Here is a 26476-nt window from a genome sequence, read left to right on the forward strand (position 1 = left end):
AAAATTTCTCCTTTAAAAGGAGAAAATGTTTTCCCGATATATATGAGTTTTATAATTCTCATTTAACACGAGAATTTGAATTTTTCTACACACCCTTAGATTTCTGTGTCAACGTGGGTCCTACACATAATTTTTTCTAACATTAGAGTCTCACATAATTTTTGTCTCTACAACATGAGAATTCAATACTTCTGAATGAGAAATATAAAACTCTTATATATATATATATATATATATATATATATATATATATATATATATATATATTTAAACTTTGTGTTCATTTTCATCTTTCACATTCGTCAGCTTCTTCTGTGTGCCACCTCCTCTTCTTTTTTTTGTAAGCATTTTTTCCTTGCTATTGTTCTCAAACGTATTGATTTTTTGTTGATGCAGTTCCCAGTTATGTTGAACTGCATGAGACTATCATTGACCATTATGGCTTTTTTTTCTTTTTTCTTTTGAAGTTTCTGCTGCAGTGGGATGTCAATTGAACATGTTTTATGATCTGGGGCGGTGGTTTTTGTTCTGTAAATTTTTTCTGCAATCATCAAATGTGTACTTGGTTCTAATTTTTTTTAGCATCGATCGCTGGAAATTTGGATTGTGGCGATGATACCCTTCGATTGAATTGTCTTTTTTTTTTTTTTTTTTTTTACAATTAGAGACTCTACATGCAAAGATTTATGGTTTGAATCATATTAAGCATTAGCTTATAGTTTTTTCTTTTAAATATTATAGTGTCATATGATTTTTATCGGAATTTAAGTCATGTAGTCAAAATAAACGGTAAAATTATCTAATATCTATATCTTTGTTGTCTGTTCCCCTTCTTTAGATTTTTGTTTTAATCTGTAAAGCAGCATTCTTGACAACTTTGAAATCCCATTTGTGTTTTAGGTTTAGAAGGGCTAATGTCAAATCTGTTTGTGTTTTGAATTTAGCGCTGACAGCTGAATTTTGTTTTGTATTCCATTGACTTCTTTATTTATATCTGAAATTATTTTGAAGCCCTATATGTATTTTTTCTTTTTTTGGTGTAAAGTATAGCTATCAGACTCTTTCAAACCATGGCTCTCTCTGATGGTCATAAAAATAGAGGAGAGTTGAGGATTCATGAGAGTTTGGATGAGCTAAAGACTGACTTGGCAGACTATGTTGCCGAATTATCAGAGGCATCTGTGAAGGAGCGGGGAGTCTTTGCCCTTGCTTTATCTGGTGGTTCTCTCATTGGCTTAATGGGGTATTTGTATCCTATCTTTTCCATACAATGTTTATTTGCTTTTATGATTTGGTGTTGGGTTTAAAACTTATAATTGTGAACAGAAAACTCTGCGAAGCTCCTTATAACAAGACAGTGGACTGGTCCAAGTGGTATATCTTCTGGGCTGATGAGCGTGTTGTGGCAAAAAACCATGCTGATAGCAATTATAAGCTTGCTAAGGATGGCCTTTTGTCAAAGGTTATCCCCTCAATTCAAACATTTCATATTTCTCATGGCTTTACATGAAAGAATGGTTTATTCTCAGAATAATTTAAAGGAGAGTGATGTACTTATGGTTTTTGAGTATTAAGCTGTTCTTTACTAACTTATACCTTCTTTACTGATTTTTTCTTAAAAGGGAAAACCACACAAAATGGAACACAATAATATCATCTTTTAACAAAATGGATGATTTTGGTTTCTTTCGTTTTTGGCTTCTTGTTAGTTGACTTAGAAAATTTAATAGCTCTTTTAATTTTGAGCATTTATTAAATAACCTTTTCAAAATTTTCTCAGTTACATGAAACATTAAATATTTTTCTAAGGTGTCTAATTTTGAATTTCCATTTACTTATACAGCCAATATTGAATACTTTCTTCGAGGTGCTTGACAAAATTGATATTTTGGATCTTGTTTGGATTATTTACTTTTTTGAGATTTAACATTTATTCTGATGTGGAAATTGAACTACAGCAAGTTGATATTTAGTTCATCCCTTCTAGTTCACAGGATTAGGAGACATGCATAGTAGTTTATTACTAATTTCTTGCTCTTCCTGAAGAGGACAATACCTTATTTATATGCAGCGAAAAGTTTCGTACTCTAGTTTAATGAACTTAAATAGATTCAAGAGATTAATGATGCACCTAGAGTTGGCCTAGAATCATGCGTGCGGGCATCGTGTGTGCATGCATCATTTGTGGTAGGATTGAAAATAAAAACTCTGTTCTCAAAATAATAGAAGATTCAATCACCCTCCATAGGAGTCTTACTGAAATTAAAACGAAAAACAAAAAATTATAAAAATGTCACTGGAATTAATAAAAAGGCCTAAAGACCAAAAAACAACATGCACATATTAATATATCACTTGAAAATAATAACTGAAAATTAAAAATTAAAAATTGGCTGGATTATTGGATTGAAGTTGACTACATCTTGAATTCATCATTTGAGTTTGAGGTTGCAAGCACGTCAGCTTGATAGTTACGTGTCTTGCTGTCAATGGGAAACATTGAAGCCTTGATGCTTTGGCAAGTTGACGACATGTAGTCGTAAAACACTAGCTTTTGCAAGTCCAGATGGCAAAGAGGTAGATCAATTAGCCATACTGGCCTTTATTAGCCCTGAAAAAACAAGTGCATTAGCTGCTTTTTGTAAAATGCAATTTAATTAAAATAAGATTTAGTTTAACCGAGCTCCAGTCTTGAGAGTAAGGTCTCTGATTTCAAATTCACTGGCCTAATTCCAACTTGATTTTATATGCTGGATGCAACTTAGTTTTATATTTTTGGGACAGTTTTTAGTTTGTTTGTTTTTTTTTAAATTCTGACAAGTCTCAGGATTATTATGAGAAAACCAATCTCCGGAGATGTTGTATACATGGTGGATTTCTTCTTGGAATATGCTGTAGGAAACTAAGTCCAACTTGGTTTTATATGCTGTAACAGAATATTTCTGCTTAAAAAATAAAAAATCTTGAGATATCGTTTTGATAATCTGATTTTTTGAATTGCAATTTTCCTTTTTAATCCTTTGCATTCTTGGATATCCTCTGATTCATAATTGAGTTATCAATTGCTTACCTACTCTTCACTTCTCCTTAATTTTTTGAATTGCTCTAATTTTAATGGAAGACATTCAAGGAATTCAAACACACCAATACCTCTTGGGGTCTCTTCTGGAAAATCATAGGCTGAAGCATGAAAAATATGTTTATGGTTGTCCTACTGGTGTTGGTTGACTGAAAAACTAGGGTCATATGTGATAGCTGTAAGATCTGTCTTTGTGTCTTTGTGGCCGTACTGTCATAGTTGATACATTAACATGCATCTCTTCATAAATGTAATGGCTATCATTTCCTGGTTTAATTTCACCCTTTTCTTCTGTGTTTTCTTTGATTCTTTAGCTTTAATCTTGGCTCTAGTTTTTTTTTTTTTTCCAAGGTGCTTTTGTTTATCACCTTCAGGGTCGTATGAGGCCAATAATAGTGTACCTAGGATGTTCTAGGACAGGCTGAGGATCACTGACCTCTTTTAACAATAAATAGGTGGATGGCTGTAACTAGGACCAAACTTTAGTATTTCACCTATTGCTTTTCACTTCTCATGTTTGAGCTTTTTTAACTTCTTAATGTTAATTTAAGGTCCAAAATAGCTTTGATCTGGATTTTCTGCCACAAATGGAAAGTTCTGTGTTCCCAACCTCCAATTTTTGTGATTTCAACTGCTGTGCAATTTGATTCACTCAACTCTGCAAAGCTAAAGTCTTTCCCCTCCTGACAGCTGCGTCCTGTGTCAGATCAAGTCCCCCTTCTGATTCACTTTCAGTTTGTTTTGAAATTTCTTCATTGGTACCCCTGGAAAATGGGAGCCAGTGAGCATGATAATTTGTTTCCAGATATGGCAAATCCAGATTTAGCAGCAAAGAGTTTTTTATCACTAGTAGGTGCTGCAAATGAAGCTCCGGATATCTTGTGAAGCTCGAGAGATGATGCTGAATCAATGTCTACTCTCATTTTCTTATCCAGTCAGTTTGTACATATGAAGCAAATGTGCTAAAGTTGGGTGGCATAAATTGTCTCTCTTTCATAAAACTTGCTGATGCCAAATATGCGTAGGAAATCAATTATACCCCATGAATACAATGTCAAATAGAAACCATAATTGTGAAGCTTTTGGATTTTCATTGAGTCTTCAGCAGACAATATTAATAGCATAAATGTGTAATTTCTGCAACAAGAGCTTCTGGCAGCAACTGCGCTTTCACTGATATTTGGTAGTATTGGGAGATGTAGAAGCATTAACTTCCCAAAAGTCTAAATCATCACATGATTTTGTAACATTTGGACTAGAGAGACAGCATAAATCACCTAATAATGTTTGGGCTGACACAACATAGAAAAATTTCATTCGGATTGACCCGTTTTGAAATTGTATAAATTCGTCTTAGCAAAAACTAACGAAAAAATTTGTGTCATGTCGCATGTCAATCCGCAAACATGAAAGTGACCCACATCATTTTTTTACGTTATGTGTGTGGTGTCGTGTCGTGTCAACCAGCACAATAAATGACATACTTTGAGGTTGACGGGTTATTCGTGTCGTAACTCAACCCACAAAATAAGTGGGTTGTGTTCATGTTAAAAGTTTTGACCCATTCATGTCGTGTCAACCGGGATTTTCAGCCCTAACTTCGATAAGTTAGTCTCCAAGGTATGATGGGACCCAAGAGTTCTTCTTTGAGGGTCTTTTACTTTTCATGTTCTGGGTTATCAACAATCCAGAAGGGACCATTTAGAAATCCTAAATTGCATTTTTTGTTCTTCTATAAAATACATGAGATGTTTGTGGATAAATTCCTTACCAATGGAAAAGAAGATGATTCAGGTTTTGCTTGCTTTCTATTTAAATGTTGCCTTCAACAAATGCAACATGGGAGTCTTTGATATAAATATCTTCCTTTGATGTGTAAAAATTACTCTTTTTGTCTGTCTCTCCATGTCTGTCTTTTAATATTTCATGAGATTGTATCTCGTTTAGTTCTATCATTTCTTAAAATTTATTTATATTCCTCTGATAACATGCTTGTTATATTAGCAGGTGCCTATTGTCCCCAGTCATGTGCATTCTATTAATGATTCAGTGTCAGCAGAAGAAGCTGCTGATGATTACGAGTTTGTCATCCGACAGTTAGTGAAAACCCGTGTGGTCAGTGTGTCTGAGATTTGTGACAGCCCCAAGTTTGATCTCGTTCTGCTTGGATTGGGTCCAGATGGCCATGTTGCATCTTTATTTCCTAATCACTCAGCACTCAATGAAAGGGAAGAATGGGTAACTTTCATTACTGACTCCCCAAAACCTCCACCTGAGAGAATCACATTCACCTTGCCTGTTATCAATTCTGCTTCCAATGTAGCAGTGGTTGTCACAGGTGACAGCAAAGCAGAAGCTGTACACTTGGCAATAGATGATGTTGAACCTGAGTGTCCATTTATACCAGCAAGAATGGTCCAACCAGCTATGGGGAAGTTGGTGTGGTTTTTGGATAAGCTGGCTGCCTCAAAACTTGAAGATTCCAATTTGAACAATTAGGATGAAGCCCCTTGCAGAGGTGTAAGTTTGTATGTAGTGTTATGGGATTCCACAAGTGTTGATGATCCTTAGATCCTGCCTATTTCTTTTCTCTTGGATAGAAAGTCTTCACTTTTTGCCTTTTCTTGCTCTCTCTTGGGAGGTTGGTTGGAGAAGTGTCAAGTGTGGTATAGTTTTTATAAGCGGCCAATAAAAGTTGTGGAGAGCATATCATCATTCCAAGTGTCTTCTTAATTCCTCACTGGGTTATTGGTTATAATGATGGTCTCGCTTGTTTGCAATTTAGATAGGAAAATCAGGTTCATGTAATTGTAAGAGTTCACTTTCCCTCACCCTCCCAGTTTCTTGTTAATCTATTTTGTTTGAATCCTAATACATAGTCATCTACCTCATGATGAAAATTTTAAATGTATTTTGGTTTTATGGCTATATTTGAGGATTCCTCTGCCCTTTGGGAGAGGATATCATGTGGCATCAAGTATTTTTTGTTGTTGTTCTGGTCGTGTTTGTGACCATTGATGGATGCAACATGCACCATAAAGGATTCACATATCATTTGCTTAATCCAGGATTCACATTTCGTTCACTCAATTATTTTTTAGTATTTGTAGGGATGAAGGAAGAGACAACTGAAAAGATTATCATCTACCAACTTCATATTATTAAAGTACAAATAACCTTTTGGGGCATATAGTTTTACATATATTCATATTTACATTTAATTTTAATGAATGTAATATAGAAAGAATCACATTATTAAGGAATTTTCAATAGAATTATACTTATGTTTTTTTTTTTCAGAAAAACTTTTTTGTTTTTTATCCTGATGGATTAATTTAGAAGTTAATGAAATTCTACCGAAGAAAGTCTTAATTTTCTCTACGTGTTATCTACTTCTTGAAGGAAAAATAGAATTTCAAAAAATGGGTCTACACACGATTTCATTTCTTTATCATTCCTTCGTTTTCATTTATTAAAAGGAGCTGATAAGGAAATAAATAATTAAGAACACTAAGGAGATTTATTAAGACTAAAGAAAAATCTAACAAATAACTCGAGAAGCAGTAATATATTTTTCGACATTTTTTACACTTAATTATTGAGTAAAATATCATACTAGCCTCATTATTGAGCTTAAGTTATTTAATTAAGTCGGCATAAAATTTTATTCAATAATTAAAAATATTAAAATAACATCGAAAAGTATGCAGTTCATGTGTTGCTAATATTTTTGCATCTGTATGGGATCAGGATCAGCAAATATCTGAGCACTGGAACAGAGTTGAAAGTAATGTTTGTTTTTCCATTTTGTATCAAATTGATTTATATTTTATTAGCAACAGATTCCACTAGTGTTAGTCCCTTGGAACTTCCACAAACAGATGAGTACCCACAAGGTATGGCCATTTCTGAGGAAACTAAATGAGGTTAAGAAGAGAATGAGGCTAAAAATATAAATGAGAAATTCGAGGTCCAATATTAAAAATTAAGAGATTTGGTTGCACTATTATCACACTAAAATAAATGTATGATATGAATCTTGAGAGAACTCTCACCTAAAAAAAGCCAAAATTAAAGAAGAACCAAAAGCTATATCCACCCACATCCAGTTCTGAATATGACAATATCACAAGTCACAACATTTAAAGCATACTCCTGTTGAGGATGTATAATGGTATAATCTCCCACCTCAAGGAATGGAACCCTTGCTTTCATGTTATTATACATCAAGATCTCTACCAACTCGAAAACTTTGCTGAGTAAAACCACTAAACAATTCCACAAGCAAGCTAAAGATAATGTACAAAGCGCTTCCAAGTTCATCTACTATGTATTTAATCTAAACATTTTGTCTCCGACATTTATTCCAATACTATAAATTAAGACATCCGTTATAATACCATTGAAATTTCTAAAAAAAAAATGTAACAATTAATCCCATCGACCATTCACTTCCTAAGTGAAAGGAGATAAATTGCACATTTGGATTGATTGCAAGTGTAAATTATAGCAGTTGAAAATTTTGAAGGATAAAATGGGTATAAGATAAAGTCCTTTTTTATTTTAAATTTATGCCATATTTCATGTAATGTGGATAATTAACCTTTAGACCGTATCCCAATTAGGGACTCCCTATCAAGTGTTGGTAAAAGTCTTCCTGTTGGCTTCTGTTTACATGATTGTCTTCAGAGCCTGATTAACAGTCAATAGGTTCCAGTGTTTGTACTTTCATGTTGTGATATGATTATACCCTTTTAACCTATCATGTCAAAAAGACACAGATAAAATACATCACTTTGGCAAAGAAATGTAAAATGGAATCTTAATCTTTGATTATAATGCCATTAGTACAACCAAAAAATGGGAAATACAAAAACCTAAGTTAATATAACCTCTAGCAATGGAAAACACAGAAAGAAAGAAACAAATAAATAAAACACCTCAGTTTTTTATACAAGGGACGCAAGCTTCATTTTGAGAAACATAAGGTACAAAACTGATACTACTCAGTGTATCACCTGGATCAACTTTCAACAGGCGCTATCGTGCGGTATTCTGTTTCTGTAATTGACCTTATACCATTTATATCAGGGGTTACTTCCTCCATATCTTCTTCACGTGGAGGGAAGCCACGTACTCGACCGAGGATCCATTGATCTATAACCCCACAATCAATTGCATACTTGATGGTATGCTCCAGGTATCCTTTATCAGTTATCAAATCAGGTTGAACTGTCAACATTCGCAAGAGAGCTGAAAAGATAAAAAGAGAACACATAAGTGGGGCTTTAGTTCCAGGATGATGTTTCTTTCATCTTAAAAGGCCAGTTTAACTCCATGTGAATTAATGCTACAAAATTTCTATTTACAAATCTTTATGCACCCAAGATACAGAGTAGTACAAGCTCTGAGTGCTGCCACCATTTAGCACATGCTTGTTACAGCATTCATTAAGCCAACTCAAACGAGATTTTGCCTCTCAAATTCAAAGTCAGTGCAAAAGAAACTGAGTTTATTTCTTATATATGAGAAGTGGCTCAATGCCAACCCCAATAGGCAAATAGTTACCTATTATAGTACTGCTTTAATACATGAGTCAATTACTTGAAACCAAAGTCCTTTTGGTGGATTTTCAGAACAATAAGATAGCAGAGTGGGTCTAAAGTTTATGAAATTACAAAATAAATTCCCAGGCCTCTGCTGCATTGCTTCAAAAGCCATCACATTTCAAATTATTCTTCTCATGATAGTATCAGCAAGATTTGAAAGAGGTTTCCTATTGATTTGATTTTTCAAATGGATTGGTGCTTCCTATAGGGGGGAAAATTACAGGGCTATGATTTAAATGTGCATTCACTGTAATGTACCTGCAATGATGCCATCTCCAGATGCTGACATATCACAAGTGAAAGGGGTAATCGGGGGATCCTCCATCCCACTAACAGCACCGTCAAGCTCCTTAGTGTAGTAATGTATCTTGGAAGTTCCATTAGTCACAAACAAAACCTTAAGATTATCGTGCCATAGTGGTGCAACCACTTCGGGTTCATAGTGGACAAACTTTGACCTAGCATTATTTTTGGTGTCAAATTCTTCAGTTGGTGTGATCCCACATAAGAACTCTAATTCTTGCTTAGTGACCTCAATAATGTCTGCAAGATTCCACACTTGCTGAATGAACATCTTAGTTTCTTCCCTAGAGTGCCACAATGGCATAGGAAGGTTTAGATCAAAGAAAACAACTGCTCCAAAATACTTTGCAATCTTGATGGCTTGCAATGTAGTGGATCTCATGTTACGATCAAGCAGTGAATGTGTGTTGAAGTAGAACATTTTTGCCTGCATGAGATATTCTTAAGATACTCAATGGCATTTGGTAGCAATCTAACCTCTAAAGCATCTGAAAGCAAATAAGTAAGTACAAGCATAAATTATACAGAAGACCTAACATACTCCTAGGCAAGCAACCATGCACGAATGAAATCTAGTAGTAAATTGTTCCATGTTTTTACTTTTTACTCAAGTGCACACATGGCCGTAACTAATACGGCAATCAACAATGCACCATTTCAACAAAAAACATAGTTGTAAAATATAGAACAATAAAAATACAAGCAAGATGATGAAATAGTTTATTGGTTAGATCTTCCAATTTTGCTACACAAAATATTGGTTCCATCAAATGAAGAAAAGCACATATTAATTCAAGTTAAAAAATGTTGCTATATCAACAATGATCAGGCCAGAACCTAAAAGCTACAGAGAGTTCTATTTACTTCTTTCAAACCTTTTTCTTCAATGGGTTTCTAGTTTCATACCTCTTTCAGCACATCAATATTTATCTCTGACTTCGTCAAACAATCTTCAGCACAGGGTTTTACAACACTCATTTTAAGTCGACTCCTTTTACCAATCTTCATCAGTGATACAACCGTTGCCCTTTTACTATCTATACGGACTGATCGGGTTTGAACACTATTCTCATTCATATAGTACAGCATTGCTTGACCATAATCATCATCTGCGAGTTTTCCCATGAAAGCAACCTTGCCACCCAAGCTTGCAAGAGCAATGGCAACACTACCAGCCGAGGAGGTCCCAGGAGCCCTAACAAATTTTTCAGGGCTCCACAGGACATCCTTCATACTATCGTGGATTTCATAATCTATAAGCCTATTGGCAGGCCTCCCGGAAGGCACAAAAGCATGCAGCGCGGCTCCAAAGCAACAAACAAGGGGAGGCCAACCATAAGAAAAGCTAATGTCCTCTCCATCATCTTTTACCAGTTCCAACCCAACATCACTCTCATCCTCCACAGTTTCAATAAATGAAGGCTCATCTTGGTCACTGATTTCAGCTTCATTACCTTTATCCTCAATAATTACATTCTCCTCTTTAGGTCTCCTTCCTCTTCTAACCTTTTTCTCTACCTTGAGTTCCTTCTCTTCATCCAAGCCAGCAGAACTAGATGTATCTATAAATTATATCATTGTTTAGCTAGCACTTATCAGCAAAACATATATATCAACGATAATATTCCCAGCATTGAGATTCGAGGACAAAGATCAAGAGATTACCTTTTTTTCGAGTCCTTCGAGTTTTCTTCTTGGAATCATCATTAGAGACAGGTGATCTTTCTTCAATGGAAGCATCATCATCTTTATCTACTAACAAATCAGTGTTCCCTTCAGGAGACCTAGTTGTCTTCTTTTCTACCACAGATTCATTTTCACTAGACTCTTTTACAATAGAGCCTAGAGAAACTTTCTTCCTAGCCATTACCAAATGACCCCATTTACACCCAGACCTGAGTTCCCCAAGTTGCACTATGTTAAAAGAAGCATAACAATGGGACCAAGTCAAGTGGTACCTGCACAATTGAAGAGGCAAGATTTACACACTCAGTCATATTCAACCACCACAAGAATTATAAGCTAAGATTCAGCTAAACTTGAGCCTCTGAAGCCCACCAAACAATTAGTTTCAAAACTTTCCCTGAAACCCATTACATGACTAACCCCCCACTCCCACCCCCACTAGATGTGTGCATGGAGCGGTTCGGTTCGGTTATTGTCAAAAACCGAACCAAACCAGTTTTAAACGGTTTGAATTTTAAACCGAACCACTTTTATTTTAAAAAACGGTTTTTAATTTGTCCAAACCAGTTTAAAACCGGTTTTATAACAAAAAAAATTTTGAATGAATAGGATGCAGATCAATGAATTCATAACGTAATTAAATGAATTCAAGAAATTGAAACCGGTTTTATAACAGTTTTAATTAAAACCGGTTTTAGTGACTTTCCCATAAACTGGATCACATGTAATTCCATAGAACTCACATGGAGAGTCTAATTCATTCCACATACCCAAAGAATTCAAGGGGTCCTTTAAATGGTTCTTGAACAGAAGAGCGGCTTGGCTTTCCAAGGCTAGAGACACACATGGCAGGAATACAAATAAGCCAAACATTAATAAATAGTGCTAAGGAAAAGCAACAAGGTTTAAATGGTTCTTGAACAGAATGAGGACTGTATCTAAGGATTTTGTTGTCTGCCACAACGCACAACGAGCTATACTCAGTTGTACAATACACCAATTGCAAAATGATGCATGGCTGCACTTGACTAACATTTTCCAACCTGGAGCCACTAAACTAGAAGAAAACTTGGCAGTGTTTAACTTACAAATAAATCAAAATATTTAAACTCAATTTAGAGTCTCATCATAACAGAACCACAAATAAGAGGTCACTTCAACCAGTATATATAAACATCCAAAGTCCAAACAAAGTTCAGCAGTTTATGGCAAAAGAAACACACTTTAAACGCAAATGCAAGGTATTATAATCATTAACAGAAATCAGGTGGGGGGAAGGTAACTGAGTAGATGAAAATGACTTCATATGCCAAAAAAATAAAGTAGAAGACCACTAGGCACCAAAGATAAATAGTCCAAAATATTACAATGAACTGTTATGAAGACATAGTAAAAAGAAAGAAAGAAATATGGAAATATGATCAATTGCTTGAAAAAAGGTAGAGCTTTGTTCACAAAACGCTCGTGAGCAAGCCCAGAAACAAGATAATGTACTATGAAAACATGTTCAAAAATATGGAAATGCCATCAATTAGAAATGAAAATTGTAGTAATGTTAATTTGTTTTAAGTGATATGTAGTTGAGTTAGCTTCAAGCTTCAACATCATACTGTCATTTCAGCAAGCAGTATCTGAATGTGAGGCTCAATTGTGGAACACAAAAATAGCGCATGCTGAAAATGGTTTATCACAGAAGTGAAAATGTTGTGCTATCACATTAACGAAAGAAGCCAAACAAAGAAAACTGAAATTGAGGGGGCATTTCCATTTAGATTTAGATAAAACATACAAATACTAAGCTAAAAATAAACACAACTACAAGATTGTCACTTATCTGGTTATTCTGAATTCCAAATTAATGGTGAAGTTGAAAACAATAATAACCATGTAAATCTAACGGTTCTTCAATTAAAAGCATTATCATCAAATGTGTAAAGAGTACAAAATAAATAATAATAATAAAAAAATCAACTTTTAATTGCTTTCAGGATTTTCATTCCTCCATTCCCCTTTTAATCATAGAACTATGAACATAGTAGGGATGAACCCATCACAGAAATTCAACCAAAATATGAAGAAAAAAAAAACCATCTTTTTTTTCTACATGAAACTAGCTAAACCCAGTAAGACCTTCCCCTTTTCTTTCAATCATAGAACAATGATCATCGCAGAGACCAACAAAACCTAATCAGAAATTCCACCAAAACACAAAAAAGCTATATTTTTCACATAAAACTAGTAACCGCATGTACAAACTTCCACTTCACTTTCGATCATAGAACAACGAGCATAGCAAAGATGAAGCAACATAACTTGAAATCTCACCAGAACGCAAAAAACCTATCATTTTTCACAAGAAACAATTTCAATAGACAATGTTCTTGTACTTCTTCTATGATGTTACAGAGGGAAAACCAAGTGAAAAATAGAGTTTGATAGTCAAACATGGTAAGTGCATACCCAGCCATAGGAGAATGGTAGATGATGATGCAAAATTAGGGTTCTCACTCTACATGCGTGAGAAGAGAAGAGGGTTGAGTGGAGAAATTGAAATATTGAATTTAGGGTTCAAAATTAGTTAATTCACGATATGCTCATGACGACGTCGCTTGGGGTAAATACGATCGGTGTAAAACCAAAACAAATGGATATCCACTTCTTCTTTTTTTTGATCGGTAATGAAATGGATCTGAAAAATAAAAAGTGGTTTGATATAAAATCGATTTTTAAAAAATCCGGTTTTTTAAATATGATCAAGTTTGGTTATGGATCGGTTTGGATCTTTTAGATATTTTGAACACCCCTAACCTCTGCCACCTAACCTCTGCCACCAAAAAAAGAGAAAAAAAATCGAAGAAAAAAAATTGAAAATTTTATTTTTTTTGCAGATTAAAAACATAGGTATCAATGGGTTTTATTTCATTTAATATACAAAACTTGGGAAGTGAGAGAAATTGGGGAAAAGAAAGACACGCCATTGGAAAAAGTGCAAGTTAAAAACACTGAGTAGTTTTTCCTCCTTCAGACATGACACACTAGCTAAGGTTCTGCACAGAACAAGATTATGGCTAAAGAGAGAGAAATGATTTAAGAACAAAAACCCAAAACGACAAGGGTTTTTAAAAGGGCAGAGTGGTCAAAACGTCATGATGTTTTAGCAAAGTTTTGGCCTTTCCTTTATTCACGACAACATGCCCTTATTAAACCTACTGAGAGTGTCATTTTTGGGATTGTTTTTTCTTCGTGCGTGGGTTTGTGTCTGAGAGTGGTCTTCTAGTCTCCCTATGTGCCTGATTATTTTTTGAATAATTTTTTCTCCTCTTCCAACCACATTCAGAGAGAGTAAGAGTCACAAAAAAAACATGAAATTGGTAACTTAAGGTAAGCAGGATTATCACTTTGTGCTTCTTGTTATGCCAGGTGTTCGATATTATGCCTCAAAAGACTTTTGGATTGTTAACATCTTAGTAGGAATAAGCTAAGTTCTGTAGATACAAGGTATGTTTTGATGATAACAAAGTGGCAACAACAAAAAGAGAAGAGCTTTAATCAAGAGCAAAAAGCATCAACCATATGTGGATATTGAAGATGTATGATGTAGCCACACAAGAAGAGTGATGTCATATCAAAGTGGCAAGATCATTGGATTAAGAGCAACAAGGAACAATTAGAAGAGCAACACCAAGATCAAAGACAACTAATCATGAACAACATCTAAGAGAAGCTCAATATCATAACCATGGTGAAAAATGATCAAAACCAACAAAATGTCAAGCATTGTCATATTCAACAAGTCAAAGCATCAATTTCAAGTAAAGATCCAAGACACAAAGACATAAAGCTAAGTTTAAAATCATATTTGGAATATATCTTTAGGACTTAGAATATATGTGAGGGTATATGGTAGATTGCATTGCATGAGCTCAAAGTTTTTCTCAAAGTAAACATGTTTTTCAAATTGCATAATCATAATCTTTATATACTTGAAAGAAATTTGAAAAATCCAAGGAAAAGATCCTTGACATATTTTATAACTTCAAAACATATTTATCAAGTCAAGATCTTTCACAAAAACTGGTTGGAAGCAAGCTAGAACACATTTGAACCAAAAATATGTTGCTTAATTTTGCTGCTGCCTTCTATACAACTTTTCGTATCTAAGATGATGAATTTGGATCTTGTGTTCTTCATAAAAATTGTATATATTTCTTTTATCTTTCCAACGAGACCAAAATCACATCAATCCGACAAGTATAACTCAAGTTATGCCCAAAATACGAAACAATGTTCTTTTTGTCAATAAAGTATTCGAATACCTGATGCAGTATTCGAGTACCTTATTAAGTATTCGAATACCACACGAAAAATATTCGAATACTTGCTGGGAAGAAGGCCTATAACGGCCATAAACGGCTATAAATGAAGTATTCGAATACCACACAAAAAGTATTCGAATACTTACTGGGCAGAATGCATAAAACGGTCATAAACGGCTAGTTTTCAATGGAAACACTATAAATACATTCCTTATGACCCTAAAACGAAGATATCACCATTCCTACACATCTTAAGGATGATTTGAGAGCTTCTACACTATCATTTGCATATTCTTTTATATCTTTCAAAGATCAAACATATTTGAGCTCATATCTTGAAAATCCATATACCCATAGTGCTTCAAGTTGTATATCCACACTTTGAGAGTGTATATTCATTTCCTAATATTCTTCTTCTTGTATTCTTGAGTTGAAAGGGTTGTGAGACCCATTATTTGAGAGGTAGCCAAATACCTAAGTAAATTTGGAGTGAATTGTAAGGTTACCAAGTACCCGTAAACTTGGAGATTGAAAGGTATCCAAGAACCCGAAATCTTGGAAGATTGTAAAGGTTTGTCAAGCACCCGTGAAGCTTGACCATTAGTGAAAGAGTTGATCGAGCGGCTTCAGTCTGGACGTAGGTCACAAGTGGTCGTGACCGAACCAGGATATATTGTGTTAGCAATTCTCTAAACTCTAAACTCTTTATTTCTAGCACTTTAATTGCTTCTTTGATATATTGTATGTGCTAGTATAAGTTCTATAATTGTGATATATTATATATTATGAATTGTCTGAATGTATTGATTAGATTTTCACATATTAAAGTTTGCTTGAAATGATTATTTAAAAACTAGAAGGGGGCTTTTGTGAAAATTTTGTAATACTCAATTCACCCCCCTCTTGAGTATGAAAGCCACATTCCTAACAAGTTCATTGATTGCAATTGTGTTAAATATAATTTTTCTTGGTGTTATACCATTGTTTTTTTTTAAATTATCATATCTTTTTTCTCGATTTACGATTTTACTTTTATTCAGGTTCATGAATTGCCCACCCAATTAGTTTGGAATAAAGGTCACATCGAAGTTCATCTTGTTAATATTTCTTGGCTGCATTAAGTGATTCACCGGATTATAAAATCACTCCTCATTAAATCTGGACTGACGAGGGTGGGGTGAGGTTAATATTTATCGCAGTCTTACCCTTGCATATTTGCAAATTTGCTGTTTATTGGATTTGAACCCATAACCTTTTAAGTCACAAAGCTGCTCAGGCTCACCCTCTTAAGTGATTCACTGGATTATATAATTGATATTTTTAATTGCTATTGTGTGAAATTCCTTTAGATATTTGATTTTCTGGAGGAATTTGAGCTCTTTCTGATTTTTATGTTGTGATCGATGGCTGGGATATTGCAATATATAAGTGCATCATCTGGTAGTATATTGGCTTCATAAACACTTTGGAGAACCTCTTCTCATATGAGTGCTCTGAAGTATCTGAGGGCGCCGAGGCATCAGCGTTTTGCTGCCAAAAAGTATCTTAAAGGTAAATGTAGACTTATGAACTCAATCTAGCCACTCTTTTGAGTAGAATGCTAAAATTTCTATGAATGAAAGCAACTCATATTGAAGTTTGTGGGCTTTTGGCTGCTGTAATAGTAAAATGTTTTATGCCTGTGTCAGTGAATTAGTTTTTACTTATTTGAAGTTTCTTAAACCCAAAATTTGTCATCAACAGATACTCAGGGATAAAGATATAGAGAGTGAATGATTTTTTTTTTCATAGAATGTATGTAATATTCCAGAAAAATAATAATAATTTATAATAATAATAAATTATTATTAATTATAATAAACTATAAATTAGTAGTAATAATATATATATTTGATGGTGATAGATAACAAAGTATAATATTAATTTTACCTTTGATAAAATTATTTTGTGTGATATATGTGTGATATGAGTGCTATTGGAAATTGATTTTGTTACTTTGTAATACTTCAGAATGTTAATAATAAAATAATATATATATATATATTAAATGATAAATTGTAATTAATTGAATTATTAATTGATTGATCATTTATGCTTTAATGTTTGATTATTTGATTGGTAATGTTTGATTAGGATGAGTCAACAAACATAATTTGATTAGATATGATGAGTTGGCAAATAAGTTAGTTATATTATAAGAAATTAATAATAAAAAGAAAATAGTGTACGAAACCAATATCTGAGCCAGATACATCAATAAAAAACAAGGAAATAATTGCACAAAACTCATGTCTGAGCCCAAAACCTTAACTATAAATAGAGGCCTAGTATAACCAAATCAATTCACTTTCAATCCTCAGTATTTCTCATCTTCTCCTCTGTCACTCTCTTCTTACCTCAAAATTTTATTTATTTATTTTAATTTGGTCATAACCGCTTCTCTTCCCCAAATTCTAGAAGATAACAAACACGAAAACCAGGTAATCCTAATCTCTACGTGCTCTTAGGTTAGTTTTATATGAAATTTAGATTAATTATATATGATTTATGTTTTTGGTTGGATTAATATATTAATTTTATTCTTATTTGGTATAATTCCAATCTTTAGGTAACTTTATTTAAAATCTATTATATATAATTCTAATCCCTAGAAATTCATGGGTTATATTGAAATAAATTTTGGTATATGTAATCCTAATCTCTAGATGCTATTAGGTTAGTTTTATATGAAATTTAGATAAATTATATATAAATTATGGTTGATATAATATTGGATTAATATATTAATTTTATTTTTATTTGATATAATTCCAATCTTTAGGTAATCTGTAAGTGACTTTATTTAAAATCTATTATATGTAATCCTAATCCTTAAGAATTTTTAGGATGTTTTCATATGTAACCCTTAGGGTATTTAAATAAAATTATTTTAACCTCTAGAAATTTATTAGATTAATTATTGCACTTTGGCTTTACTCTAATAAATGTGAATATTTGAATTTTGATTTGGAAAAATTATGATATGATGATTGGATTTGGGTTTTACTCTTTGAATTCTAATTTGGAAAATTATGATATGATAATTGGATTTGGGTTTTACTCTTATAGATGTTGAATATGAACATTATGATATTTTGGATAATGGATTTGAAAATTATGATATTATTGAAAGATTGAATTTGAAAATTATACTCTTGATTAAATTGATCATGAAAACTATTTGACAATTATGAGAATCGTGACAAGATTAAATTGATTGTGTGTGATTGTAATAAATAATAGTGGGAAGATAACTTTTGGGATGGTACCTCCTGAAAATGATGAACACAACATTTGGGCTTCATGCTTTTGATATTTATTTGATGTGACAATGATGTTTCCGTTCTTTCCAATGTGGTATCTGGCAATAGGGTTTTCCGGGGTACTAGTAGCAACTTCGGAAAGATGTGTGCACACTAGGATTTGATATTTTGATATAGCCAATTTTGATTATACGTGGCTGGCAACAGAGTTTCCCAGGTCACGGGGTAGACTGGCAACAGGTTTTCCGAGTCTACCATAGTTCTCTTCCCACTGAATGGATTAAATAAATATTAATATAGTTAATAACAAGTTGATATTTGATTTGAATTTTTGAATTATATTATTTTATTGGATTATTATGAGTTATATTTTTATTTGTTTATTTATTTATTTATTTATTTTTGTATATCGAATTTGGATTACCAACATTTGTTTGACTGCAATGATCCTGCGGGATAGTAAATCAAGTTACAAAGGATAAAGCTAGGCAGTAAAGTTAATTACTCAGAGATTTTTGTTAATCCTAAATTTTATGTATAAGACATATCTCTGATTTTATTATAATATTTATGAATGTAATAAAGAGCCTTGCACTTGTCCTTGTACATGTGCGGCAGTAACATTTTTCCAAATTAATTTTAGATTAGCTTCCGCAATAGATAATTAAATATTTTATTTTATTTTATTTTATTTGAAATTTCTCAGCTTCCGCAATAGATAATTAAATATTTTATTTTATTTTATTTGAAATTTCTCTATTATAGGAATATTTTATTATTGTTAAAATTGTTAGAAATTTGGGGGCCCTTTGGTTACTACTGATAATAAATCATTGGTTATTCTGTTGAAGAACCTCTGCTTCAGCCTTTCCCATAGGATCATCTTTGATCTCAATTTCCTCTTCCTTTTCTCCTTCTCGCTCTTCGGTTAATTGTTTCCTGTGCAAGTCTTCTGCAGCCTGCATTGCAGCGCGATTCTCCATTTCAATTCGACGCATTTCCTCCTCTTGCTGCTGCCGCTCAAACCAAGTATCAGCATCCGCCCAAACTGGAAGATTAGAAATACAGAGAGTCAATCATAAAGGACAAAATTGGATCAACAAATTTCAAATCATTCCTTGTTTACCCATACATAGCTTCAGAATCAATCCCTTAAACCCCATCCACATAAAAAATGTGTATATTTATAAATACTAAATAATTCACTATAACGGTTAAGAAAATCATAAAACATTGCATAGACAGGGTACATTCTGTCTCTCCACTCTAGTCATCATGCTCTCTCTTAACAATCCTTTATTAACTTAGGCATGGCTAGTTTTAAAAAATGAGTATAAATTAAATTCACCATGATTGATAAGCTACATTGGTCTCTCCATATATAACTTTACACACATGGATCACAAATTAAAAAAGTGATCATATGCTTCCACTGAAACAATAATTAAATTTGAGAATCCATAATAAGAGTCACAATAAGGCAGAATAGACAACATAAAACAGCACCAATTTCTTCCTCAAACCCTACCCAATTAAAACGAGGCACATATAACAATTTAATTGAAAGACAAAAACAGAATGAAAATTGAAAAGGGGGAAATTAGAATTAGGGTTAGACATACTTGGCTGAGCAGCCCAGCCTATCTCGCCACCCTTGATCTTCTCAGGGAGGGCATAATTGACGGTGAGGACGCGGCCGTAGAGCTCGGCGCCGTCCATGTTGTCCATGGCGGCGGCGGCGTCTTCCCTCTCGAGGAAGGTGATGAAACCGAATGAACGGTGCTTCTGGGTGGCCTGGTCGAGCGGCGTCTTCACGTCCTTGATGTCACCGAAGGGTATGAACGCCGCGTGCAATATCGACTCGTTCACCTCCTCCGCCAACACTCCCACGTACACCGTGTTCTTCTGCGATCCTTGCATCGTCGCCGTTGGTAGGGCTTCGCGCTCTGCAACGTTGCAATTACAACACCAGCGTTTTCTCTTTGCTGTTTGGGCTCGGCTGGGCTAATGGGCTGGCCCAGTAGGTCTCATTTGTGAGCTATGAAGCACCACACTTTAAAAATTTTGACGTGTCGTGTCCGACACTTTTTGACACACTCGGACATTTTCCGACACTCCAATACGCGTTATAGATATTCAAAATAAGATTTAAAGGTTGCATTGCGTTGAGTTTTTAGTTCCAACTATGAGATTCGTTGGATTACGATTACTATTTTATTGAGTTCAATATAAATATTTGGGATATCTTATGTTTATTTGTAAAATTTATGAATATTATAAGTTTAGATTTATTTTTTTTTAAATTATTGAATATTAAATATAATATACACTACATAAATTAAAAATATTATTTAATATCAAAACGTGTTTTAACCTATCGAAATCTAACATTTTTTAGAATTAACGTGTGCCACAATTTAGCACATGCTTGTTACGGCATTCATTAAGCCAACTCAAACGAGATTTTTCCTCTAAAATTCAAAGTCAGTGCAAAAGAAACTGAGTTTATTTCTTATATATGAGAGGTGGCTCAATGCCAACCCCAATAGGCAAATAGTTACCTATTATAGTACTGCTTTAATACATGAGTCAATTACTTGAAACCAAAGTCCTTTTGGTGGATTTTCAGAACAATAAGATAGCAGAGTGGGTCTAAAGTCTATGAAATTACAAAATAAATTCCCAGGCCTCTGCTGCATTGCTTCAAAAGCCATCACATTTCAAATTATTCTTCTCATGATAGTATCAGCAAGATTTGAAAGAGGTTTCCTATTGATTTTTCAAATGAATTGGTGCTTCCTATAGGGGGAAAAATTACAGGGCTATGATTTAAATGTGCATTCACTGTAATGTATGCCATCTCCAGATGCTAACATATCACAAGTGAAAGGGGTAATCGGGGGATCCTCCATCCCACTAACAGCACCGTCAAGCTCCTTAGTGTAGTAATGTATCTTGGAAGTTCCATTAGTCACAAACAAAACCTTAAGATTATCGTGCCATAGTGGTGCAACCACTTCGGGTTCATAGTGGACAAACTTTGACCTGGCATTATTTTTGGTGTCAAATTCTTCAGATGGTGTGATCCCACATAAGAACTCTAATTCTTGCTTAGTGACCTCAATAATGTCTGCAAGATTCCACACTTGCTGAATGAACATCTTAGTTTCTTCCCTAGAGTGCCACAGTGGCATAGGAAGGTTTAGATCAAAGAAAACAACTGCTCCAAAATACTTTGCAATCTTGATGGCTTGCAATGTAGTGGATTTCATGTTACGATCAAGCAGTGAAGGTGTGTTGAAGTAGAACATCTTTGCCTGCATGAGATATTCTTAAGATACTCAATGGCATTTGGTAGCAATCTAACCTCTAAAGCATCTGAAAGCAAATAAGTAAGTACAAGCATAAATTATACAGAAGACGTAACATACTCCTAGGCAAGCAACCATGCACAAATGAAACCTAGTAGTAAATTGTTCCATGCTTTTACTTTTTTCTCAAGTGCACACATGGCTGTAACTAATACGGCAATCAACAATGCACCATTTCAACAAAAAACGTAGTTGTAAAATATAGAACAATAAAAATACAAGCAAGAGGTTTAAACTTCTCTTTCTTGTAGTTCTGATTTCTGAGTCTTCTCACCAAGCTGAACCACTTTGCAAGTTGAATTCAATCCTTTCTGGGTTTCGCTTCTCCTGAAGAAAGTTTATAACTTTACTCAGAAAATCACAATCCGAGAAAGAATCATCAATGGCACCCGAACACGAAGACGATCTCAAGGACGAGAAGAACCCTCGACCACTTGAAGAGGATGACATCGCCCTCCTCAAAACCTACGGTTTGGGACCTTATTCTGCAAGCATAAAAAAAATGGAGAAGGAAATCAAAGATGTGGCAAAGAAAGTGAATGACTTATGTGGTATCAAGGAGTCTGATACTGGTTTAGCTGCACCAAGCCGGTGGGATCTTGTTTCTGATAAGCAAATGATGTAGGAGGAGCAGCCTCTTCAGGTGGCAAGGTGCACAAAGATTATTAATCCAAACTTTGAAGATGCTAAATATGTAATCAATGTGAAGCAGATTGCAAAGTTTGTTGTTGGGCTAGGAGACGAAGTTTCCCCCACTGACATAGAGGAAGGGATGTGTGTTGGGGTTGATAGAAACAAATATCAGATTCAGATTCATTTGCCTCCAAAAATTGATCCAAGTGTTACCATGATGACAGTTGAAGAGAAGCCAGATGTGACATATAATGATGTTGGTGGTTGTAAGGAACAGATTGAAAAGATACGTGAAGTTGTTGAACTTCCCATGCTTCTTCCAGAGAAATTTGTCAAGCTTGGGATTGATCCTCCGAAGGGTGTTCTCTGTTATGTTCCACCAGGAACTGGCAAAACACTTTTAGCCAGGGCTGTTGCTAATAGGACCGATGCGTGTTTTATAAGGTTTTTTGGAAGCGAGTTAGTTCAGAAATATGTTGGTGAGGGGGCTCGGATGGTTCGTGAACTATTTCAGATGGCTCGTTCAAAGAAGGCATGCATTGTGTTTTTTGATGAAGTTGATGCAATTGGAGGTGCCCGATTTGATGATGGTTTTGGTGGCGACAATGAGGTTCAGCGCACAATGCTTGAAATTGTAAATCAGCTTGATGGGTTTGATGCTCGGGGAAACATCAAAGTTTTGATGGAAACTAACAGGCCTGACACTCTAGACCCAGCACTTCTACGACCAAGGAGATTGGATCGTAAAGTTGAATTTGGCCTTCCTGATTTCGAGAGTAGGACACAGATATTCAAGATACACACAAGAACCATGAACTGTGAAAGGGATATCCGCTTTGAACTTCCGCTTTGAACTTCTAGCTCGGCTTTGCCCGAATTCCACTGGAGCTGATATAAGGAGTGTGTGCACTGAAGCTGGTATGTATGTTATCCGTGCCAGAAGGAAGACAGTAACAGAGAAAGACTTTCTTGATGCAGTAAATAAAGTCATCAAAGGATACCAGAAGTTAAGTGCAACTCCCAAATATATGGTCTACAACTGAGATATTCTTTCATCTACTTTCCCAGAGCACCATATTAGCACGCACTGTATTTATTTTCCCCCTTGAAAATTATTCCAGGGGCAGATGGTTCTTTCCTCGGTAGTTTTTGAAACTCTTCTGTATGAATGCATATTTCATGGTTGAATCTTACACAAAACAAAACAAAACAAAAATCTCAAGGTTCTTTACATGGTATCGGAGCCTCGTGTCCCGGGTTCAAACCTCGCCACCCCCACTTTCTCTTGTGGAATTTCTTAGCACAGGTAGGCTGGACCTGTTGCATCATCCACTCTTCAAGCTCAATGAGCTCTCGTGTGAGGGGGCGTGTTGAGATATATAATCCCACATTGGTTGTATGAGCCAACTAATGTGGAGTTTATAAGGCCTTGAACACTCCCACCCTTTGAGCTAGCTTTTGGGGTGGTGTATCCCAAGGTTCTTTACAGGTTAGATCTTCCAATTTTGCTACACAAAATATTGGTTCCATCAAATGAAGAAAAACACATATCCATTCAAGTTAAAAAATGTTGCTATATCAACAATGATCAGGCCAGAACCTAAAAGCTACAAAGAGTTCTATTTACTTCTTTCAAACCTTTTTCTTCAATGGGTTTCAAGTTTCATACCTCTTTCAGCACATCAATATTTATCTCTGACTTCGTCAAACAATCTTCAGCACAGGGTTTTACAACACTCATTTTAAGCCGACTCCTTTTACCAATCTTCATCAGTGATACAACCGTTGCCCTTTTACTATCTATACGGACTGATCGGGTTTGAACACTATTCTCATTCATATAGTACAGCATTGCTTGACCATAATCATCATCTGCGAGTTTTCCCATGAAAGCAACCTTGCCACCCAAGCTTGCAAGAGCAATGGCAACACTACCAGCCGAGGAGGTCCCAGGAGCCCTAACAAATTTTTCAGGGCTCCACAGGACATCCTTCATACTATCGTGGATTTCATAATCTATAAGCCTATTGGCAGGCCTCCCGGAAGGCACAAAAGCATGCAGCGCGGCTCCAAAGCAACAAACATGGGGAGGCCAACCATAAGAAAAGCTAATGTCCTCTCCATCATCTTTTACCAGTTCCAACCCAACATCACTCTCATCCTCCACAGTTTCAATAAATGAAGGCTCATCTTGGTCACTGATTTCAGCTTCATTACCTTTATCCTCAATAATTACATTCTCCTCTTTAGGTCTCCTTCCTCTTCTAACCTTTTTCTCTACCTTGAGTTCCTTCTCTTCATCCAAGCCAGCAGAACTAGATGTATCTATAAATTATATCATTGTTTAGCTAGCACTTATCAGCAAAACATATATATCAACGATAATATTCCCAGCATTGAGATTCGAGGACAAAGATCAAGAGATTACCTTTTTTTCGAGTCCTTCGAGTTTTCTTCTTGGAATCATCATTAGAGACAGGTGATCTTTCTTCAATGGAAGCATCATCATCTTTATCTACTAACAAATCAGTGTTCCCTTCAGGAGACCTAGTTGTCTTCTTTTCTACCACAGATTCATTTTCACTAGACTCTTTTACAATAGAGCCTAGAGAAACTTTCTTCCTAGCCATTACCAAATGACCCCATTTACACCCAGACCTGAGTTCCCCAAGTTGCACTATGTTAAAAGAAGCATAACAATGGGACCAAGTCAAGTGGTACCTGCACAATTGAAGAGGCAAGATTTACACACTCAGTCATACTCAACCACCACAAGAATTATAAGCTAAGATTCATCTAAACTTGAGCCTCTGAAGCCCACAAAACAATAAATTTCAAAACTTTCCCTGAAACCCATTACATGATTAATCCCCCACTCCCACCCCACAACAAAAAAGAGAGAAAATTTGAAGAACAATAAATAAATAAATTGAAAATTTTATGTTTTTTCATATTAAAAGCATAGGGTATCAATGGGTTTCATTTCATTTAATATACAAAACCTGGGAAGTGAGAGAAACTGGGGAAAAGAAAGACACGCCATTGGAAAGAGCGCAAGTTAAAAACACTGAGTAGTTTTTCCTCCTTCAGACATGACAGACTAGCTAAGGTTCTGCATAGAACAAGATTATGGCTGAAGAGAGAGAAAGGGTTTAAGAACAACAATCAAAACGACAAGGGTTTTTAAAAGGGCAGAGTGGTCAAAACGTCATGACGTTTTAGCAAAGTTTTGGCCTTTCCTTTATTCACGATAACATGCCCTTATTAAACCTATTATAAGTGTCGTTTTTGGTATTGTTTTTTCTTCGTGCGCGGGTTTGTGCTCGAGAGTGGTCTTCTAATTGGTAACTTAAGGTAAGCAGGATTATCACTCTCTGTTTCTTGTTATGTCAGGTGATATGCCTCCAGCATATATATGATTTTAAGTCAAAAAGATAAAGAATCTTGATCAATCTTGAATAAAAAGGGCTAGAATTATTATTAAATTGATAAATCCTAATCAGATATCTTGTCACTGATTTTCTTATATTTTTGTAGGAAAAAGTACAAGAAAGGGGCCCAATTGAGCAGCACAAAAAAAAACACAAGATTTGATCCACTAAGATAGTAGCGCGAAGATACTGAATCTAAACAAAAATCCTACGCTATCAGCGCGAGATCCGCGTTAGTAGCGCGGGAAGCACATGACAGTTTTAAATCTTATATCAAAATATATTTAGAGGAGATTGGAATCAAGAGACATGATCAAGATTTGAATCAGAGGGAAAATCTTTAACTTATCTCAGATTGTACCAGAGAAGATTGGACCAAGATACAAGATGAAGATTTGATCAAGATTTCTAAACAAGGCATAAACTCTATAAATAGAGACTCAGACCTCAGAGCAAACCATCTTTGGCTGGAGATAATTGTGAGACCAGAGAATTGAGAGAGTTCTTGGAGACTCACGCTGGAGATCAGGATTCCACCGGAGTTGAAGACTGAAGACCATTGAGCTTTCTTCTTCTTCTCCTTTTCTTTTTCTTTCATGAACAATATTTATTTGAATTTGTTTAAGCCAGTTATGTCTGGCTAATTTCGTTTTGTAGTTGAGATCACGGACCCGATGTGAATCCTTTGTATTTTCTGTATTGTTTTTATAATTCAATTAGTTAGTTTGTTTTATTCTACCTGTGTT

The 26476-nt window shown here is 34.8% G+C and overlaps 4 protein-coding genes and 1 pseudogene across 10 annotated transcripts; 2 read left to right on the forward strand and 3 right to left on the reverse strand.

The window, feature by feature from the left end:
• The first annotated feature begins 289 nt into the window (after positions 1 to 289).
• Positions 290 to 6045, forward strand: LOC133300174 (probable 6-phosphogluconolactonase 1). Of its 4 annotated transcripts, none has more exons than XM_061499677.1 (4): positions 290 to 340; positions 1051 to 1249; positions 1327 to 1462; positions 5087 to 6045. In XM_061499677.1, exons 2-4 carry the CDS (start codon positions 1071 to 1073, stop codon positions 5576 to 5578), a joined length of 807 nt encoding a protein of 268 aa, XP_061355661.1. In that variant the 5' UTR covers positions 290 to 340; positions 1051 to 1070; the 3' UTR covers positions 5579 to 6045. The 4 variants fall into 4 exon arrangements, with proteins under 4 accessions (XP_061355661.1, XP_061355662.1, XP_061355660.1 ...); XM_061499678.1 differs by having other exon boundaries at positions 310 to 340; positions 1046 to 1249; XM_061499676.1 differs by lacking the exon at positions 290 to 340 and having other exon boundaries at positions 368 to 1249.
• A 1878-nt stretch (positions 6046 to 7923) lies between these two features.
• On the reverse strand, positions 7924 to 13655 carry LOC133300176 (fructokinase-like 2, chloroplastic). Of its 4 annotated transcripts, XM_061499685.1 has the most exons (6): positions 13138 to 13171; positions 11448 to 11510; positions 10657 to 10949; positions 9898 to 10553; positions 8947 to 9418; positions 7924 to 8332 (listed from the first exon to the last, which is right to left on the reverse strand). In XM_061499685.1, exons 1-6 carry the CDS (start codon positions 13143 to 13145, stop codon positions 8103 to 8105), a joined length of 1722 nt encoding a protein of 573 aa, XP_061355669.1. In that variant the 5' UTR covers positions 13146 to 13171; the 3' UTR covers positions 7924 to 8102. The 4 variants fall into 4 exon arrangements, with proteins under 4 accessions (XP_061355669.1, XP_061355670.1, XP_061355671.1 ...); XM_061499686.1 differs by lacking the exons at positions 11448 to 11510; positions 13138 to 13171 and adding an exon at positions 13615 to 13655; XM_061499687.1 differs by lacking the exon at positions 11448 to 11510 and having other exon boundaries at positions 13138 to 13272.
• A 5445-nt stretch (positions 13656 to 19100) lies between these two features.
• On the reverse strand, positions 19101 to 20221 carry LOC133300182 (uncharacterized). Its single transcript, XM_061499693.1, has 2 exons — positions 19918 to 20221; positions 19101 to 19343 (listed from the first exon to the last, which is right to left on the reverse strand). Exons 1-2 carry the CDS (start codon positions 20213 to 20215, stop codon positions 19126 to 19128), a joined length of 516 nt encoding a protein of 171 aa, XP_061355677.1. The 5' UTR covers positions 20216 to 20221; the 3' UTR covers positions 19101 to 19125.
• An 896-nt stretch (positions 20222 to 21117) lies between these two features.
• LOC133300170 (fructokinase-like 2, chloroplastic) lies at positions 21118 to 25342 on the reverse strand. The gene is made up of 4 exons (XM_061499672.1): positions 25302 to 25342; positions 24728 to 25020; positions 23969 to 24624; positions 21118 to 21612 (listed from the first exon to the last, which is right to left on the reverse strand). Exons 1-4 carry the CDS (start codon positions 25340 to 25342, stop codon positions 21118 to 21120), a joined length of 1485 nt encoding a protein of 494 aa, XP_061355656.1.
• LOC133300165 (26S proteasome regulatory subunit 7-like) lies at positions 22015 to 23363 on the forward strand (annotated as a pseudogene).
• Positions 25343 to 26476: the final 1134 nt, after the last annotated feature.

Source organism: Gastrolobium bilobum, unplaced genomic scaffold (assembly GCF_033153095.1).
Source record: "Gastrolobium bilobum isolate Gb01-03AN ecotype WA unplaced genomic scaffold, APGP_CSIRO_Gbil_v1 utg2146, whole genome shotgun sequence".
NCBI lineage: Eukaryota > Viridiplantae > Streptophyta > Magnoliopsida > Fabales > Fabaceae > Gastrolobium > Gastrolobium bilobum.